The sequence below is a fragment of the Primulina eburnea genome, chromosome 11 (assembly GCF_022965805.1).
Source record: "Primulina eburnea isolate SZY01 chromosome 11, ASM2296580v1, whole genome shotgun sequence".
Classification (NCBI taxonomy): Eukaryota; Viridiplantae; Streptophyta; class Magnoliopsida; order Lamiales; family Gesneriaceae; genus Primulina; species Primulina eburnea.
This window is the reverse complement of record NC_133111.1, coordinates 41,445,103-41,464,750: the sequence shown is the minus strand read 5'-3', so window position 1 is coordinate 41,464,750 and position 19,648 is coordinate 41,445,103. Positions and strand designations below refer to the sequence as shown.

General features: G+C 33.3%; 2 protein-coding genes across 2 annotated transcripts; one reads left to right on the top strand and one right to left on the bottom strand.

The window, feature by feature from the left end:
• The first annotated feature begins 8,001 nt into the window (after window positions 1-8,001).
• LOC140805637 (uncharacterized) lies at window positions 8,002-8,436 on the top strand. The gene has a single exon (XM_073161896.1). The coding sequence runs from the start codon at window positions 8,002-8,004 to the stop codon at window positions 8,434-8,436; it is 435 nt and encodes a 144-aa protein (XP_073017997.1).
• Window positions 8,437-15,066: 6,630 nt separating this feature from the next.
• LOC140806163 (floral homeotic protein APETALA 2-like) lies at window positions 15,067-18,291 on the bottom strand. Its single transcript, XM_073162663.1, has 10 exons — window positions 17,254-18,291; window positions 17,129-17,154; window positions 16,981-17,011; window positions 16,804-16,891; window positions 16,549-16,694; window positions 16,361-16,405; window positions 16,116-16,207; window positions 15,835-15,986; window positions 15,551-15,751; window positions 15,067-15,458 (listed from the first exon to the last, which is right to left on the bottom strand). Exons 1-10 carry the CDS (start codon window positions 17,754-17,756, stop codon window positions 15,192-15,194), a joined length of 1,551 nt encoding a protein of 516 aa, XP_073018764.1. The 5' UTR covers window positions 17,757-18,291; the 3' UTR covers window positions 15,067-15,191.
• Between the last annotated feature and the right edge of the window lie 1,357 nt (window positions 18,292-19,648).

Here is a 19,648-nt window from a genome sequence, read left to right as displayed (position 1 = left end):
AAAAAAATTTAGTAACTGTTCTAATTACCTTCTTGTTCTTGCTTGAGTTTGTTTCTTTCTCTCTTTATTTTGAAGAATTTATTGCTTGAATTCTTAGACATGTCCGCCCCGGCCTACTCCTGTAAGTGACGAGTCTAATCCGAATTGGATATTTTAGACCCGTCAAAATTATATTATTTTTATATTTTATTCAATACAAAATAAAAAAATAAAAAATCATGAAAATTATCATCCAATTTTATATTAATAATATCTAAGAACAAAAATATATTATCACATGTTAAAATTATCAATTTTTATTCAATCCAATTAATAATAATAAAAATTTAATTATATATTTTCATAGTAAACATGATATTGAATAAAATTATTTCAATCTTAAATATAATGGTGGGTGGTTCGAGGCTAATGGACTTAAAGACGTGATCTATTCGAACCCGTTTTTGGTCTCACTTCATCGGGTCTAACCCGTTTCAAATGTGGCTTGTTAATAAGGTAAAAACTTGTGTGAGACGGTCTTACGGGTCGAATTTGTGAGACGGATCTCTTATTTGGATCATCCATGAAAAAGTATAATTTTTTATGCTAAGAGTATTACTTTTTATTGTGAATATGGATAGGGTTGACCCGTCTCACAGATTAATATCCGTGAGACGTTCTCACATGAGACCCACTATGTTAATAATGATCAGATTCGAACTCATCTCATTGTCATCCTGATTTCGAGTGACCCAGCCCGTCTAATGTTGATGCCTAATTTGACCAATTATTTTTTACTAAAAAAATGGACACAATCACTTAATTTTACAAATGGAAGAATGTTAACCTAAGGTATTGGCAATAGAAAAAACAAATCACCTAATTTTGGCCTGTATATAAAAAAATATCATATTAACAGTAAGTCAATGCACAAAACAATGATTCTACCCATTTGCGCACAATAAAGCGTTGGAACTTTAACTTCGATATCATATTTATTCCCCACCAGGGAATATAGAAAATATTGATATTCTTCACATATCTTATTTTATCTTTGGTGAATTTTTGGATACGAATATTATTTATATGACAAAAACTTGTGTGAGACGGTTTTACAGGTCGTATTTGTAAGACGAGTCTCTTATTTGGGTAATCCATGAAAAAGTATTACTTTTTATACTAAGAGTATTATTTTTTATTGTGAATATCCGTAAGGTTTGGTCTCACATGAGACATACTCTATTTATATATATTTATTGAGTATGGCTCATATCACACGATCACACATGTGTATTTGTTGAGTAAGTCTCATATAAAATAGTCTCACGGATATATATCCATGATACATATAATCTCAATCCATATTTACAAAAACTATTATTTTTCATTAATTGAACCGAGTTAGAAAATCTATTTCACATTTTATGATATTTATATTACAATTATTAAGCAAGATGACATATAAAAACTGTTTTGGCATTTTAAAGTGATTCTCCATTATCATCCTTTTTATTACTTTTTTTATCAATATTATAATCATTTTAAAATACAAGTGGACGTTAACTTTCATTTATTCCACAAAATAAAAGTTCTCTTACTAAATAAAAACCACCGAAAATTGCTCATATATTTATATATATATATATATATATATATATATATATATATTTATTTATTTATTTATTTATCACTGAAATTTTCAACTACCTCCAACTAAGTATTTAAAAATATATATTTAATAATAGTACATGTGGGGTGTGAGAATCAATAACTTACCATTGAGTAAAAAGTTATACATATTAGCTAATGCGTAATTCTATTTTTTTATATTAGTGACAGTGCAAAGTGTAATTATCAGTTACTAATGGGTTGGGTTGTTAGACTTTAACTTCGAGGATATGTGTGTCTATCTATAGATGATGTCTTATATCTTTAGTAGTGATCATCAGTGTTACCATTTCTTTACAAATAGTCATGTCTAAGGCAGCTGCTAAGATATGTTGTCGCTATTTTATGGCTCACATAGCAATCAGATTCAGCGACACAACGTCATCAGTTTCACGCACGAGAAGTATAGAAATATGTTTCTCGAGAGAATTGAATACACGATCTCCCTCTGATACCAATTTTAAGAATAGAGCGCTTACCACTTGGTCAAATGTTATAGCCGTAAGTCAAGACATAACTTTAATTTCTTATACTTGTGACAGAGCAAAGTGCACTTACTTGAATGATAATGGGTTGCGTTGTCAAGCTCGTGAGTCCGGGGAGGTGCATTTCTATCTGATGGTGCTGTCTCACATACCTTAAAAATCAATCTTACAATTTCCCTACCATTGGTCGTCTCCGCTGCAGATAAAATATTACACATCAAGATCTGGCGACTCTTTTGTGAACCAGATTAAATATCGCAATGTCGTCAAATTGACGAACGATAATTTCTCAAGAATTCACTCATTTCATTATTATACACACTCATGACTCATACACACTTAAACCAACATGATATCTATTTAAAAATTGATAGACCCTTATCTAAATTAATTTCAAAAATCATAAAAATGTTTCGTAGTCAAAAATATTTCTTTTGATAAGATACTGCATTTTGTACACAATATTGCATGGTAGTGGTATGTGGTATAAATTTTTCATTATTTGTCAGTATTTTCCTTATTCATTTTGATCATCGCAACTTATAATTATTATTTTACCATGCGTGTTGCATTTATTCTATAATAGTATTTCAATTTTTATATAAAAATTAAATAAACAAAGGTAAAATTATTACAGATAATAGATTGAACGAGCATGGAACACATGCATCGAGTCACTAGCGTATTATTAATTTTGTGATGCGACATAAAATATAACGTCAAAGGCTCATTTAATACGGAAAAAGTTGGTCGAAATATAAATTTCGATTATTTAGCTATATTATTTTGTAACCTTAGACAGACCAATTCTTTGCCTCGATTATTTTTTTAAAATCACGACAATGGTTTTTCCAATGTACTTAAAAAATTACAAGTGAGCATAAATGTCTAAAAACAACAACACATAATAGCTACTGATCTTATCCTTTTTTCTTCACTATTTTTTTTTTTGAATATATATATATATATATATATATATATATATATATATATATATATATATATATATATATATATATATATATATGCGTATGTATACTAATTTGTTTAAATATATATAAATGCGGAGATTTTTTTCTTGAGCAATAAATGCGAAGATAATTAATATCACATGTAATTTATTTCCTACCTTACATGTTATATTAAATCTTCACATATATATATATATATATATATATGAATTAATATGCATGCAAAAATCGTTCCACACTTGGGGGTATTAAGAAAATATAGTTGAGACTCTTTTATGGAATTACTGGCTGGAGCCCAACTGGGCACATCACCGATTTAATTAATACAGAAACAATAATGATAGCAATAAATAATGTTGTTCCTACGTTGGCAATTAAGTTGATGCATATATATTTACATCATTCAAAAAATAATTATTATTTCCAAAAACACTTGATATTAAATATGTTAGTTGATGCATTTGTCTATTTTCTATCTGCTTCTGCAAAATAAGATAAAATATTTATGTCCCGACCATCGCCAAGTTTTGTTCAACTATCATATATAACTACGTCACAATAACGCGGCACCACAAAATAAATCCTCACGCAATAATAATCAATGACATACAAAAACATAGAAATTTTGTACGGCAAATATATATATATATATATATATATATATATATATATATTGTTCGCCCACGATGTATATAATTTTGATATATTTTATCACATTCAATAGATGAGTGTCACCTCATCGATACTCCCATAGATTAACATAGTCGATGGTCTTCATATCAAACTATACATGTATGTATGTGTGTGTATATATATATATATGTATTATAAATATGTGTATATATATGTATTATATATATATATATATATATATATATATATATATATATATATCAAAATATAATTACTTTTAATTTTAATTTTTGACCTCTTCTATAAATTTTTCAATGTTTTAGAAGGTTCGTGATCGCTGTATGTATATTTTTCAATATCAACAGTAAGATGAACAGACGCCTAGCCATGTGTCAAGACTCAAGAGGGAAAAGATTTTGAAATTTTACTATATATTTTTTTCCTTTTCTGAATATAATTAACTTGAATGAACAAAAATAATCATTGTCTACTTTATAAATATTTTCAAATTTTCCTAATTAATGTAATTCTGAAATCAAAAAAGTTAGACACGATGTATGCATACATACATCTATATTATATATTCTATTTTATTAAAATTGAAGACATGATAGAAACCGCCAAAGACATCAAAATATGTATATTCATTTTTGTCCCTCCATCATGGACAAATTCATCAAAATTATTTTCTATCAAAATTGCAGTGTATAAATCAAATGAATTATAAAAAATATTATATAGCGTGCATCGGTATACTAGTATATATTAAGTATGAGACTTTTAGAGATTTATCTTAGAGGACATCAAAATATTTAATTTAATAATTACGCTTCTTACCCTATTAAAAATCTCATCAAATCACTCTATATTTTACATAGAAAAAAATTTAAACAAAACTTTTTTTTTAAATTGAAAATAATGTGGTGTTAATTGTTTAATATTATTTGACCAGATTAAAAATAATAATAACACATACAATGCATATGCATCTTCTACTAGCATATATAATATTGCCAACCTAACTTTGAAAAATGAAGTGTCTGGAAACACACAGGGAAAAAAAATGAGGGCCAAAGTCAGAACCACATAACTGAATTCTTCAAATTATGTTTAATTAAACCATATTTAAACAGTCAAAGAAATACTAGTCAGATTAATTAAATGACTATATTTAAATAAACCTTGGAATATAAATATATAATTAATATTCATTCAGTGAAACTAAAAAATATATACCTTAAAAATTTATACAGCTAACACTGTTAATTTTAAAATTTCAAGAGGAAAAGGAACAAAAAAAATCTTAACAAAAACAAAATTACGTTCACTGTGCTTTGACTGTTCGTCGATGTATCTATTCCCGTAGGATTTTTTCCTTACGAAATTTTATTTATTATTTTTTAAAATTTATTTTATAACTTTTTATGCAGTAAATCATTCATTGGTTGAGGATCAGTTTAATTTCATCCAGGTTCTGACAAAAAGGCATTGGGACCAATACCAATTTATGTAAAATTTGTGGTTCTCAGTATTTAGGTGAGAAGTAATTATTTCAACTGTCACAGTAAAACCATTGATTTTCTTGAAAAAGATTAATGAAATTAATGCACTCTTTTTGGGGTTTCACTCAGATTTTTACTGTCGATTGTGAGATTAATTTTAGTATTGATTAAATTTGTGATAAAATGTCAATTTTAATCACGTAGATATTGGTGCGTGACATTTTTGTTTTGTATGTTTTGTTAAATAAATTATAGTCACGTTGTTATGATTTTTTAATCAAATTTAGTCATTTTTTTTTCTAAAAATCATTTAATTAAATGACCAATATCATTGTTAAATTTTTGTAAGTACGTGGTTGAAAAATTTCTTGATATATATGTATTTGACAAAGTAATTTTAAATTTTAACAGTGATATTAGCCATATATTTACATGATTGTAATGAAAATGACTACAATTGAACAAAAAACATATTTGCAGGACTATAATTTGATTTATCGAAATATACATAACTAAAAATATCACAAAGCAATACATACAGAACTAAAATTGATATTTTGCCGAAATTTTTCGCATCTACTTTTGAATTTATTTATGACCTATTAGCAGTGACCTCTTTGATAATTGACGTATCTAGTGAGTGTTACAAATTTTGGGTTCCAACAGTTTTTTTATTTATATTATTTTTTCAAAAATGATAATCTTTATTTTGTATATCCGTTTCTTTGCGAGTTTGATTGCGTATGTCATTAAATTTCATCTTTTTAGATAAAAATAAAAAAAATGCTAAAATAATAACGCAAAACTTGAAATATACATAACAAAAGATCGACTGTAACAATATATAATCCCAAAACTACAAATATACACAATGAAATGTGATTTTTCTTTTAATTTTTGGTCTAAACAAGTGCCATATGATGTGGAAGATAGATTATTTAAATGTCAAAAACTTGTGTGAGACGGTCTTACGGATCGTATTTTATGAGACGGGTATCTAATTGGATCATACATGAAAAAGTATTACTTTTTATGCTAAGAGTATTACTTTTTATTGTGAATATGGGTAGGGTTGACCCGTCTCACAGATTTATATCCGTGAGACGGTCTCACATAAGACCCACTCTAATAAAATATATATAGATTATTTTGAAGGCAAAAATTGTGTGAGACGGTCTCACGGATCTTATTTGTGAGACGGATCTCTTATTTGGGTCAACCATGAAAAAGTATCACTTTTTATGCTAAGAGTATTACTTTTTATTGTGAATATGGGTAGGGTTGACCCGTGTCACTGATTATGATCCGTGAGACGGTCTCACGTGAGACTCACTCTATTTTGAATTGAGGAAACCCATTTCGCGGAGTTTCTTTAAAAACTTCAAGATATGTTAATTCTCATTTGTATTAGCTAAAAAAACAAATTCAAAGTAAAGGATAAATTATTTTTTAAATTCAATGCATCAGAGAAATAAATACTGTAAATGAGCTCCGCAGAGTTTTGTTGATCCTGTGCAAATGTGAGAATCTAAGGTGGTCTGAAGCGTACTATACTGCCATTTTCTTCGTATTAACAAACGTAAGATTCGAGAAAAAAATGTGATGTATTGTTTTAATTAATTAATTAATTAATTAATAGGTATAAGTATACAACATAAATGCACCCCCCTTCATTTTTCCTCTAAACCGAGAGCTTTGTTTAGCTAATTATGAATAATTATTAGTATATTATTATTTTAGTTAGTAATATTTATTTAATGTGAAAGCTTTGGATCACCCTAAATTATTCGTATATTATTACTTTAGTTGGAATTATTTATTTTATGTGAAAGCCTAGATCACCCTATGATGTAAACGAGTCGATTCAAAACGAACATTATTAATCTCTGGTTCGGCTCGTTTATCATAAGGCTCGAGCTTGGTTTATTTTAAAATGATTAAAGTCGCTAATAGTTCGATTCCTGCTCGTTAATAGCTTGTTAATTATCATATTTTACGAGTCTGTCTTAAACTCGGCTTGTTAAACGGACTTGTTTTCGAGCTATTTATTTAAGGGGTTGTATCTTTACAATCAAATTTCGATGTGAGATAATGTAAGTTATTATTGTACACTCAAAATCCAAAAATCTAGTCGAGATCGCGAACAGACTCAGGAGCCTACGATCCGAATATTCTTAAACTCGAGTTAGAATCGATAAAATTGTTGAGCTCAAAATCAAGCTCGATCTCGATTCGATAAACTTAACGAATGATCTCAAACGAGATTTTATCGAGCCAAACTTTGAAAAGTTCACGAACGGCTTGATTCATTTACATCTCTAGATCATTCGCAATTACTTTTTTATGGAGCTAGAAAGTTTAAACAAAAAAATGCTCTTTAATTAAACTTATAGCACATGCTTATTAAGATATGCATATATTCAATATATAATGTGGCACGAATTTTACTCCAGATATGGCTAGATAATGTATTGAAGCATACAAGAATATTAGCATTAAAGAATACTCTGTGTATATATGTCTTGCTACATTAGTGGAGGAAATTAGAGTATATTTTTGTATAGGCTTATTAGTAGGAACTGATTATTGTATTTTCATATTCCTAGGCTAATTACGTGTGATGGAGATTGACTAAAGGTATCTCTATATATACTTGTAACGTGTATGTAATCGGTATGAATAAGAGTTTTTTCTATCTCAATTTCTTCATGGTATCAGAGCGGTGATCATTGTACGCTGCTTAAATTTTTCTTAATTATTGTTATGGCAGAAGCCATTGTTGCTATTGGAGGGACGAAGGATATTGGTGATGGTGATGTCAACACCTCTCAAAAATTAAGTTCCGTGTTGCTAAATGAATTCAATTACCTTCCATGGTCTAGAGCAATTACCATTGCTCTTGGTGGTAGAGCAAGATTGGGATTCATTAATGGGACTCTCAAATCTCCTGAATCCAGTTCGCCAGAGTATGAGGCTTGGCTGTCAAAGGATCAACAGGTTATGTCATGGATTCTTAACTCGATGGAGCGGGATCTTGCAGAAATTTTCAGCTATTCAGAATCTGCCTTGGATCTTTGGAATGCTGTACGTGACATGTATGGCAACCAAAACAATTCTGCCAGGATCTTCCAAATTCACAGGGAGATTGCAAATCTTCATCAAGATGGGAATCCATTCGTAAGCTTGCTGGGAGTCTGAAGAGTTTGTGGAACGAATTAGAGATTTATAGACCACCTACAATTGATGCAACTATTTTGCGGAAGAGGACAGAGGAGGATCGCATTTTTCAGCTATTGGCCAGTCTTAGTCCTGATTTTGAGGATCTAAGGAGTCATATTCTAATGAATACTGATTTACCTTCCTTCAAGAATATTTGCGCGACCATTCAACGTGAAGAAGTACGCCGGAAAGTCATGCCGCGTGCTATCAATCACAGTCCTTCGGATGTTCGTGCCTATATTACTCGCTCATCCTCTGAAGAAAAGTCTTATAAGGGCAAACGTCCTGATCTCAAATGTCAGTATTGCCATGTTGTTGGTCACTCGATTAATCGTTGCTGGATTCTTCACCCAGAGTTGAAGCCAAAATTCTCCAAAGACCAGAAAGGCGGAGGATATCAAAAACGAATTCCTGACCATAAGGCTCATGTGGCTACACATTCCATTGAATCTTTTTCCTCTAATCATGTTGCTTTACTTAATGATTTCGCCAATTATTTACAAGACAGGAATGGTCAGGGAGCTGTTCAAGGAGGAGCCATTAATCAAGAAAAAGATCAACCAACAGCACCTCTTAGCCATTTTACTGGTTTCTCAGCTGATGCAAATCCTGACACCAACCAAGGTATTCAGACTATTTTCGAAATCAACAGTTTGCATGATGTATGGGTCATAGATTCTGGTGCCACAGATCACATGTCAAATAATTTAACCCGTATTTATGATTTTCATTCTTTCTCCACACCTTCTCTAGTATCTGTAGCAAATGGGAATGGTGCTCCTGTAAAGGGTAAGGGCAAGATTAAACTTGTTTCAGATACCATAGAGTCTGATGTTCTATATGTTCCATCCTTTCCATTTCAGTTGCTTTCTGTTCAAAAATTGACATCCTCGCTCAATTGTGAGGTTATATTTACTCCTTACAAGGTCATCTTTCAGGACCTCGTCACCAAGGAGATGATTGGTGAAGGATTTCATTTGCAAGGACTCTACTATTTCTTTCCAAACTCTAAAGTTACCAAGGGATTCCAGGCTATTTCCTCTCCCATTACTGAGCAAAATTTATGGCATCGACGTCTAGCACATCCTTCAAATAATGTTCTTAGCAAAATAAATCAAGTCCTACCTAAAGGAACACTTGATTGCGATATCTGTCATTTTTCTAAGTCATCTAGGCTCCCTTTTAACTCATCATTGTCTCGTACCACTCAACCATTAGAGATTGTACATTCAGATGTTTGGGGACCTTTTTCTACTTCTATAGATGGTTTTAAATATTTTGTAACCTTTATTGATGATTTCTCTAGGGTTACTTGGGTGTACTTATTGAAATCAAAAAGTGAAGTTTTTGAGTTCTTTAAAGACTTTCACATGTTGGTTACCACTCAATTTTCAGCTCAAATTAAAACTTTTCGATCTGACAATGGCACAGAATATATGTCTCATAACATGTCAAACTATTTAAGTTCTAATGGGATTTTACATCAGACTAGTTGTGTCAACACACCTCAACAAAATGGGATTGCCGAACGTAAAAATCGTGACTTGCTTGAGAAAACTCGAGCCATAATGCTTCAAATGAATGTTCCAAAACATTTTTGGTCGCATGGAATCCTCACTGCTACCTATCTTGTGAATCGCTTACCCAGTCGAGTGCTGGATTTTAAATGTCCACTTGAAGTATTGCAGGGCAAAGCACTAGACTTGTCTCATCTCAAAATTTTTGGATGCACTTGTTTTGCACATGTCTCAACTGCTCACCGTGACAAACTTGATCCTCGAGCTGTTAAATGCATATTTCTTGGTTATTCTCAAACACAAAAGGGATACAAATGTTATGACGTTCTCTCCAAGAAGTTATATGTGACTAGAGATGTCCGCTTTGCTGAACAAATTCCATACTTTGTCGCCTCCAATCAAGAAGGGAAGCTGCCTGAGCTATTTCCGTTGCCTAGCACTGATTATGGTCATCAATCTGCTCAAGATTCACATCCTAGCCAAGCTATTTCAGAACACTGTGATAATGGCTTGGATATCTCTTGTGTTCCTTCTAAGGAAACTGTTACAGGATCACCCGAGCAAGTTATTCCCAATACACAAGGTGAACCAATTTTTTCCCGGCGTAATCCTCCGCGGATACGTCACCCTCCAACAAAACTGGCAGATTATATTGCTCAAACAGTCAGGTACCCTGTCACTAATTTTATGTCCTACCAACGACTTTCACCTCTGCACACTGCTTTCCTTACAGCTATATCCAACGTTCCTGAGCCAAGGAACTTCCACGAAGCCAAATCCCAGGCTGTTTGGCAGAAAGCTATGCACGAAGAATTAACTGCTCTTGTTGAGAACAAAACTTGGACTATAATGCCTCTCCCTCCAGGAAGACATGCAGTTGGTAGTCGTTGGGTTTTTAAAAGGAAATTCAATTCCGATGGATCTCTTGATAGACATAAAGCACGCCTTGTTGCTCAAGGCTTCACCCAGAAATTTGGTGTTGATTACAAGGAAACTTTCGCACCCGTTGCCAAGATGACCACAGTACGAGTTCTTTTATCGGTTGCTATCAATAACGGGTGGTCCTTGTTTCAGATGGATGTAAAAAGTGCATTCTTGCATGGTGATCTCGAGGAAGATGTGTTTATGAAGCTTCCTCCCGGGCATCCTCAAAGTGGAAATCCAAACTTAGTCTGTAAACTCCATAAATCAATTTATGGCTTGAAACAAAGTTCCCGTGCGTGGCATGCCAAGTTGTGAACTGCCCTTGAAGCTCTTGGTTTTAAAAGGAGCTCAGCTGATTCATCTCTTTATGTACTACTTGGTTCAGTGGATAAACTTATGGTATTGATCTACGTGGATGACTTAATCATTACCGGGAATAATAATGATTCTATTGCTCGGTTCAAAACAAAGCTTCAGCATATATTTCCAATCAAGGATCTTGGTTCATTGAAGTACTTTCTTGGAATTGAAATGGCGACCTCCAGCAAAGGACTATTCCTTAACCAGCGCAAATACATTTTAGACTTACTTCAAGATGCTGATATGTTACACACCAAACCCGTTGCTACTCCTCTTGATAGCAAATTGAGGCTTGCCTCTACTGAAAAGGCCCTTGACTCACCAAGTTACTATCAGAAACTTGTGGGAAAGCTCATCTACTTGACTATCACGAGACCGGACATTACGTTTGCAGTTAGTCTTGTTAGTCAACATATGCATGCCCCAACCATTCAACATCTAGGCATGGTAGAACGTATCTTACGGTATCTAAAAGGCACGATTGGTCGGGGAATAGTCATGACTCGTAATGGTCACACTAATATTATGGGATATACCGATTCTGATTGGGCTGGTAATGCACTCGATCGTCGTTCTACCACTGGCTATTGCATGTTTGTTGGCGGTAATTTGGTGTCTTGGAAGAGTAAAAAACAACATGTGGTTGCTCGATCTAGCGCTGAAGCCGAGTATCGTGCGATGGCTTCTGCAGCCTGTGAGCTTGTCTGGCTCAACAGTCTTCTTTCTGATCTAGGTTGTCCTACCTCCATTCCTATGAAACTTTTTTGTGATAATCAGGCCGCTATGCACATTGCTTCTAATCCCGTGTTCCATGAAAGAACCAAACATATTGAAGTGGACTGTCACTACATTCGTCAACAAGTTCAATCAAAATTAATCAACACTCAATATGTGCGTTCTAATGACCAACTAGCCGATGTGTTCACCAAAGTATTGACGACTACTCAGTTCCACAGGCTCTTGAGCAAGCTTGGATCCATCAATCCTTTGGATCCAGCTTGAGGGGGAGTATTGAAGCATACAAGAATATTAGCATTAAAGAATACTCTGTGTATATATGTCTTGCTACATTAGTGGAGGAAATTAGAGTATATTTTTGTATAGGCTTATTAGTAGGAACTGATTATTGTATTTCCATATTCCTAGGCTAATTACGTGTGATGGAGATTGACTAAAGGTATCTCTATATATACTTGTAACGTGTATGTAATCGGTATGAATAAGAGTTTTTTCTATCTCAATTTCTTCAATATAGAACAATATCAATAATAAACCACACTATTTTTCGAAGTCATGAGCCTGAAACTTCGATCTGTCGACACCTGTACATATTGGTGCAATCATCGTTTACGATCACATAAAAAAATAAAATTACACATCTAACTTTTAATCTTATAATAAACATTTGATCGTGACATAACATAAACTCCAACTCCCATTTATAATTAAATAAATGAATAAATAATGTTTTTTAACGAGTTGTCATATTTATAAGTGATTTTGCAGATCAATTTGGTGACATCCTTGCATTTACTTTATTTTAAAAGAGGTATTTGATTTTGTTTATTTCATATCCACACAAATTATACGTGACGACTGACTCGCGTTATGTATTTTAATTTTATTTAAGCTTTTTTAAAAAATAGGAATATGGAAGGTAGTTTTTTAAATACGATTTCATTTATATAATATTATATAGGTTAAGTTAGTGTAAATATTCATTAATAATTAGAAGTTCAAAATCCGTAATATGTGAAATTATATTATAAGGGGAAAAAACATTATTTGATTATAAAGCTTTTAATTTTTGTGGAAATTACTCCTCCAATTTCTAGACAATCTTGTACCTCTAATTTTTTTTAAAAAAATGAAAGCAATTATAATAGCTTTGAATAGATTATTTTATTTTAATTTTTAGTATACCTAAAACTATATATTATTCGATGTAGAATATAAAATATACGCAAAATATGTAGCTAGATATTTTCTAAAACCTAGTTTACAACGTGGCAATAGTTGATTTTGTACGGTCAAAATAGAACCTATACCTTCATTCATCGCAATCCTCGTCACATGTATTATTAATTTTCACGAAAGTGTCTGTAATTCCAATTGCTTATAAATAAAAAAAATTAAATTTTTTTTTAAAAGTAAAACGATGAATAATATAATCCATGTGACGTCACAGATGACGAAATATCGAAAATATTTTAGTATTTTTTCCTGAACTATGAATATTAAAATGGGTTAGAGAATCAATATATACAAATCTTGATACGCTTATAAGATTATTATTATTTCAAGTATAATATCGTTTGGATAAGCACAAGGGTTTTTCTTTTATATTTTTTTCAATATGAATTGTTCCACGCAGGCTGTCTATATTAATCTTATAATATATGAATAATAGACAAAATTGTCTTTTTAAAAATAAAAATAAACCACTTGGTAGATAATGCTATTTATAAAGGTATTATATCTGTAAAATATAGATCAACATCCATTCTTGTTCGAGATTTTTTACCTTAAGAAATCGAAATTGAATGGAACAAAAAAAAAATTGTTGCCAATAGAAATTATAATTGAGAAGAAAATAAAACAATTCGATATTAGAATTTAAAAGAATGGAAGAAGAATATTGAAATATCAAATGCATTGTGCGTATTTCAGGTGCAATCAAGTATAGTCGAACTCGAGTAACATGCTATTTGAAGATGACTCGATTTTTTGTTTTAAATACTCTAAATAGAGCTCGACTCGACCCGATTATTAATTTTAAAGCTCGAGCTCTGCTCAATAACATATCATGTTTCTCGAGCTCATAAAACTCGATTCCGATTTTATTTTAGTTTTAAATAAATATTTAATATATATATATATATATGATGGATTTGTTCGAGTAAATCGCGAGCCACTCCATTATATATATATATATATATATATATATATATATATATATATATATATATATATATATATATATATAATGGAGTGGCTCGCGATTTACTCGAACAAATCCATCATATACTTGAGCTCTACTTGATTATAGGCTCAAGCTCAGTTGTATATGTATGAATAGGTGTGTAATCGAGTAGCTCGCGAATTACTTGAATAAACCTTTTATATACTCGAACTCGACTTGATTACGGGCTCGACTAGTTTGCACCCATGATGTATTCTACATTATACATGTTGTAGACGAGGGAACATGTTTTGTTGGAGAAAAATAATTTTTTTTATTTTGAGGTCTGACTTGTCTTCCCGAATATATAATGTTCATGTCTTCCAATACGCCAAGTGATGTATAGCCAAGTGATGTATATAATTTCGATAATTTACTTCGCTACAATCGATATAACTTCAAACACCATTAAAGTTTTTGTTTATTTTCATAATATTGATGGATAATTATTATTATTTTTTTGGAAAAAAGGTTGATAAATTTTCTTTTCAAAGAATATTCTCTTTTGGGACTGTGTGTGGCCTTGAAAGCTTTGGAAGATTTAGGCTACGTCCCTCTCGTCATAATAACAATGCCTGTCTTTATTGCTTTTGTTCATGAGAACTCATTCAAAGGACATCTTCGACGCTGACAATTCCTCATTATCCTTTAATCTCATTTCCAAAAAAAAAAAAAACAAACGGTTCCTTAATTCTTGATTTTCACTTCTATATTGAATTTTCTGACTATAAATAATCAATATTTTTTTAAAAAAATATTTAAATATATATTTATTATTATTAAAATGACCCATAACTTTATCTTTTTTCATAATCCTCAAAAAAGGAAATAAAATTCACAAAGAAAAAAAAAGAGAAATAAAAGCTCTATAGTGAAGCTCAATGTACTCCTCTTTTGCTGACTTACAGAAAAAACGGTCACCTTTCTGGAATATCCGGAAAAAAAATTCTTCAAAGAACATATATATATATTTAAGAGGGTCGCATAAAAGAATGGATCCCATTTTTCTGCAGCAAATTCTGGTTTGGTGGTGTTAATATATTCTGACGGGGCTGTGGGAATCCTGATGATGCTGCAGCAGTAGCAAACACTTGAGCCTGGTGATTCATTTGCCATTGCTGTTCATTAGTTGAGACATTACAAAAATCCACTGCTCCTCCCCTGATTACATTTCTGCCACCATTGGTAGTACTATTCGCGGCGGCGGCGCTACCCAAAAAATACTGGTGATGATGAATCTGAACATAGCGTTTTATTCGATTTCAGGAAACATTATGCATGAAGATAAACAAAACACGATCAGCGAATTAGACATATATAAGGCGCGTACTTGATAATTCTGTGGGCTAAATGGTGCGGTGTACGTTGGAACAATGTGGGGTTCGTTCGGTTTTCCGAATCGTCCGTTCTGGCCGGAGGAATGAAGTTGTGTTTGGCTTAGAAGCTGCAAGGTTTCGGTCTCGTTGTATCCATCTCTTCGCTGCCGATGATGCGCAGTTTCAGTTGAAGTCATTTGGTGATGGAAATTAAGCTATGATCATAATAGGGAAAAAAACATCAACACCTCTAAAGAAATTTATACGTATAAATGAGTGTACACGTAGTTATGTATACCTCAGGCCTCAATCCATGGCGTCTCCGATCAACTTCGAGTTGCTTGGACTTAGAGATTTGATCTCTAAAACCCGATTCCCGACTCGATTTCAACACTGAACTCCCCAAACTTAGGTCTAGATTATAGTCTGTTGTTGCATTGCCTGGTGACACTACATATAATATACATGCAACAAAATTCTCCAATTAGTCAGTGTTTATTCATCCTAATTATCCCGTAAGAAATATGTACACTACAAGAATTTGCATTTCATCGTGCATGTATATATTTTCAAAATTACCTGCTAATTTCGTTTCTTCTTCGTATATGCTGGGATCAAAATTGGTAACAGCTTCCTTCCCATTACATTTTATGGCGGCCTTATCGTAAGCCCTATTCAGATTAAAGAAAATAACAATTGATTAATTGAAATGGACAAAAAATTACGATTCTTTTTTATTATTATTATTATAAGTTACTTAGAACTGTTGTAAATATTACTTGTTATCCCTAGCACTTGGCCTAATCAATCATGATTAAACGTACCTGGCAGCTTCGATTTCTGTGTCAAAAAGACCCAAATAAACGTACCTGTTACAACAAAATCAAGAACCCGAGATTAGAAGTTTATTAACCAATTAACATAATGCAGACAAGGGCTTTTAAGCATTAATTAATCAATAGTCCAAAGCTTATCAAAAGCAAGAAAAAAAGAAAGAAAAGAGAATGATTACTTTTTGCCTAGAAATTGGCCCATTCTTGCTTCCCATCTACCACATTTGTGCAAAGTAACACCCCGATACTTCGAGCTCCCTCTTGGATAACCAGTACTCTGTCGCCGCAGCACATGCACAAATTCCTCCTTTGTCAAATTGCTCATCTGCAATTTAATTGAAATGGAAATTAAATATTTTATTTAAAAAAGAATTTTTAAACAGGAAAAAAACTGTAGGAGATGAGGTATTTTAATTTATTTACAAGTGACCTGCCTGTTTCAAGTCTTCTTCGTAATCTACCAGGCTAAAGTTTATGTCTGCTTCCACTCCTCGGAATTTAATGGCTGCTTTATCATATGCACTGCGTGTACATTTACATTTCAGATGTTGTTTATGTAGATTTATTTGCAGGTTTGGGTCAAAGAATTATGATGATGGGGCCTAACTCACCGAGCTGCTGCATGCGCTGTATCGAATCCACCTAAAATATAACAAATTTAAAGCACGGAAGATTAATATATATATTTCATTTCACGGATTATGCAGATTAGTTGGTGAGGAAAATTAAATGATGTTTTCCACGAAGAAATTAACCAACCTAGATAGACTTGTTTTCCGCAATCCCTGATTCAAAGAAAAGAAATTGTGTGATAATAAAAAGGAAAAAAGAAACATTTTTAATGGAGAAGATGAAGAAAGGAAATATGCGTGTATATATTTTACCAGATGTGGGATTCCCAGCGGCCAGTTCTCCGGTAGAAAGTGACTCCGCGGTACTGGGAGCTCCGGGACCTGGGTCCGCGGCGGCTTTTCTTCAGAGGCTGAGAAACCTCCATCATCGGCTTTCCCGCTGGGGCGGCGGCGCCGTCGATGGGTTCAAACTGGCAGAATTTAACTCCCACCCAGTGGGCCCTGGGGAAATCGGTAGGTTCTTCAGTACCTCTCATTCCCGACTCGTCCACAGGGAAGAACTGCCGCGTTACCGGCGGAGATCCCGCACCGGCGTCATCATCTTTAAGGTCATTCGCCACAGGGAGCCCGAAGATTCTGCTGTTCCTCTTCCTCCCGCCGGACCTTTCAGCTTCCTCTTCCTCGGAACCGTCCTCGATAGCCACCGCCGATGAGCTGGAATTCGACACGGATCCGACCCACTTCCCCTTCTCGTCGGACCACCCCTCTGATTCCTCATCCACCCTCCGATCCGGTGAATCATTAAGATTCCACATTCCACAAAACACAAAAATAAATAAAGAAAAAGAACTTGAAAAACCAAAATTACGACACAACCACACAAGAAAATCACAGACGCCTTTTCTTCTTCTATTTCTCGATCGTCCCCCTGAATTCTGATCGGCACGGTCTCATCAAGATGCAGAGAGAACAAATCTCGTGTCCCGTATAATATCGTAAGGCAGCATAAAATAAATATTCCCCTCCGCTACAATCTTCAAATACACTGTACACAGGCTCCCGAAAAAATATAAAGAACCTACAACCATAGAGTAGAAAAAAAGGCTTTTTCAAGAAAATTTCATGAATGTAGATCTCCCTCGATCACCATACATCTCCCCTAGCTAGCTACCTAGCCACCCACCCACCCGATAATCCTCCACAGTGAAAGGCTAAAATCCCCGCCCCATATTAATGGGTTTCAATGGATGGGTTAACAAGTATAATAAGCTAGCTAGAGCCTGTGAACCTAGAGAGGGAGCGGCACCCTTTTTTGCTGCTACGTTCAATCAAGTCAGAAATAGTTCGAGGGTTTGCTTTATAAAACTCTTTCTATTTATATACTCTGCTGTGGTGGTAAAATTTACCATTCTCTTTCCTTAAAAACTCTGTACATACGTGTATAAGTGTGTGTGTCTGTGTGTATAGTTTTGTACGTTTGATCACACTTACTTTAGAGTACTTCGAAATCTATCTAAAGTTGTATCTCTCCATAAAATCTATGCATCAAGTTTTCCTTGAACAAAAAATACACCAAATCCTGAGCGAAATAAATAGGTTTGATACCTAAAAAGGGTGTGTGAGTCATTTTTGGAATCTGGACAAAAAATTAATATCAAAGTAGGATTAGTACATAGTTGATCTCGAGAAGTCAAGAGGCAGCCAGTTCAGATAAAAGAAGAGTAACATGTTTAAATAATCTTGGGCATACAACAGCCCGATAAGCATATAGACCATTATGGACTCATACAATCTCGGGTTTATATTCTCGTCTGGACAAGACAGGGTTGAATGAAACTGTCCAAGTATAAAATAGGTGTCTGGCCAGGTAGAGAACCCTTGACATCCACGACACTTGCAATAATTCGGAGTCTTCCATGACCAAGCAAGACAGGTTACCCGAGAATATTAAGTTAAATGATCGTGGAGTCTGTCCACGGGTAATCAAGGTTTCTGTTTACCTCCATGTTTCCAGACCATTCGACGCAGGCTCACCTTACCGGGTCAGCAGCAGGAACAGTATGAGTCGTCATGCCTACTATCAGAAGGCAGGACATAGGTAGATGTATAATTAAGAACAATGTCCAGACACTGTAATCGATTTTAACATCTCTCCTATAAATACTCAGATTAGATCGTTTATTTGAGATAGAGATATTGCATTCTACTGCGTTCAATAAATTCTCTTTCTAATTAGTGTACCATGTACTGACTTGAATGTCAGAGTGGTCACGTTGAAAATCCTTTCATCGCCCATTAACATTTTCATGTTGAGTATGTACATATCATGTAACCTCAGCTCATCTTACACGATCAAGAGTATTCACAGCAAGCCAAACCACCCGAGATCATCTCACTGGGTTTAAAATCTTCACAAAGAAAACACACATTGTTGTCCAATAGATTACCTACTCAACTCACCCACTCGACATAGGTATCACGAAAGTATATATAATCAAGCGATTTGAAAATCAAACACAATTACCTCAGTAAGAAAAAAAATTACCCGACTTTTGAAAGTCGTGAACATTTTAATGCTTGTCCATCAATACACTAGAAATATCTTAGTTATTTTATTAATTTTCTTCCTCCAACGTAGTATTCTCAACAGAAAATATGGTTTAAATATAACACCACTTTTCATTAAAAAAATTGGGTGGAAAAACGA

Coding starts and splice junctions, on each gene's coding strand:
- LOC140805637 (XM_073161896.1), top strand. CDS start 8,002: ATGGCAGAAGCCATTGTTGCTATTGGAGGGACGAAGGATATTGGTGAT.
- LOC140806163 (XM_073162663.1), bottom strand. CDS start 17,756: ATGTGGAATCTTAATGATTCACCGGATCGGAGGGTGGATGAGGAATCA. Junction 17,155..17,253: donor CGCTGGGAATCCCACATCTG/GTAAAATATATA, acceptor TCTTTGAATCAG/GGATTGCGGAAAACAAGTCT. Junction 15,459..15,550: donor TTAGCCCACAGAATTATCAA/GTACGCGCCTTA, acceptor CGCTATGTTCAG/ATTCATCATCACCAGTATTT.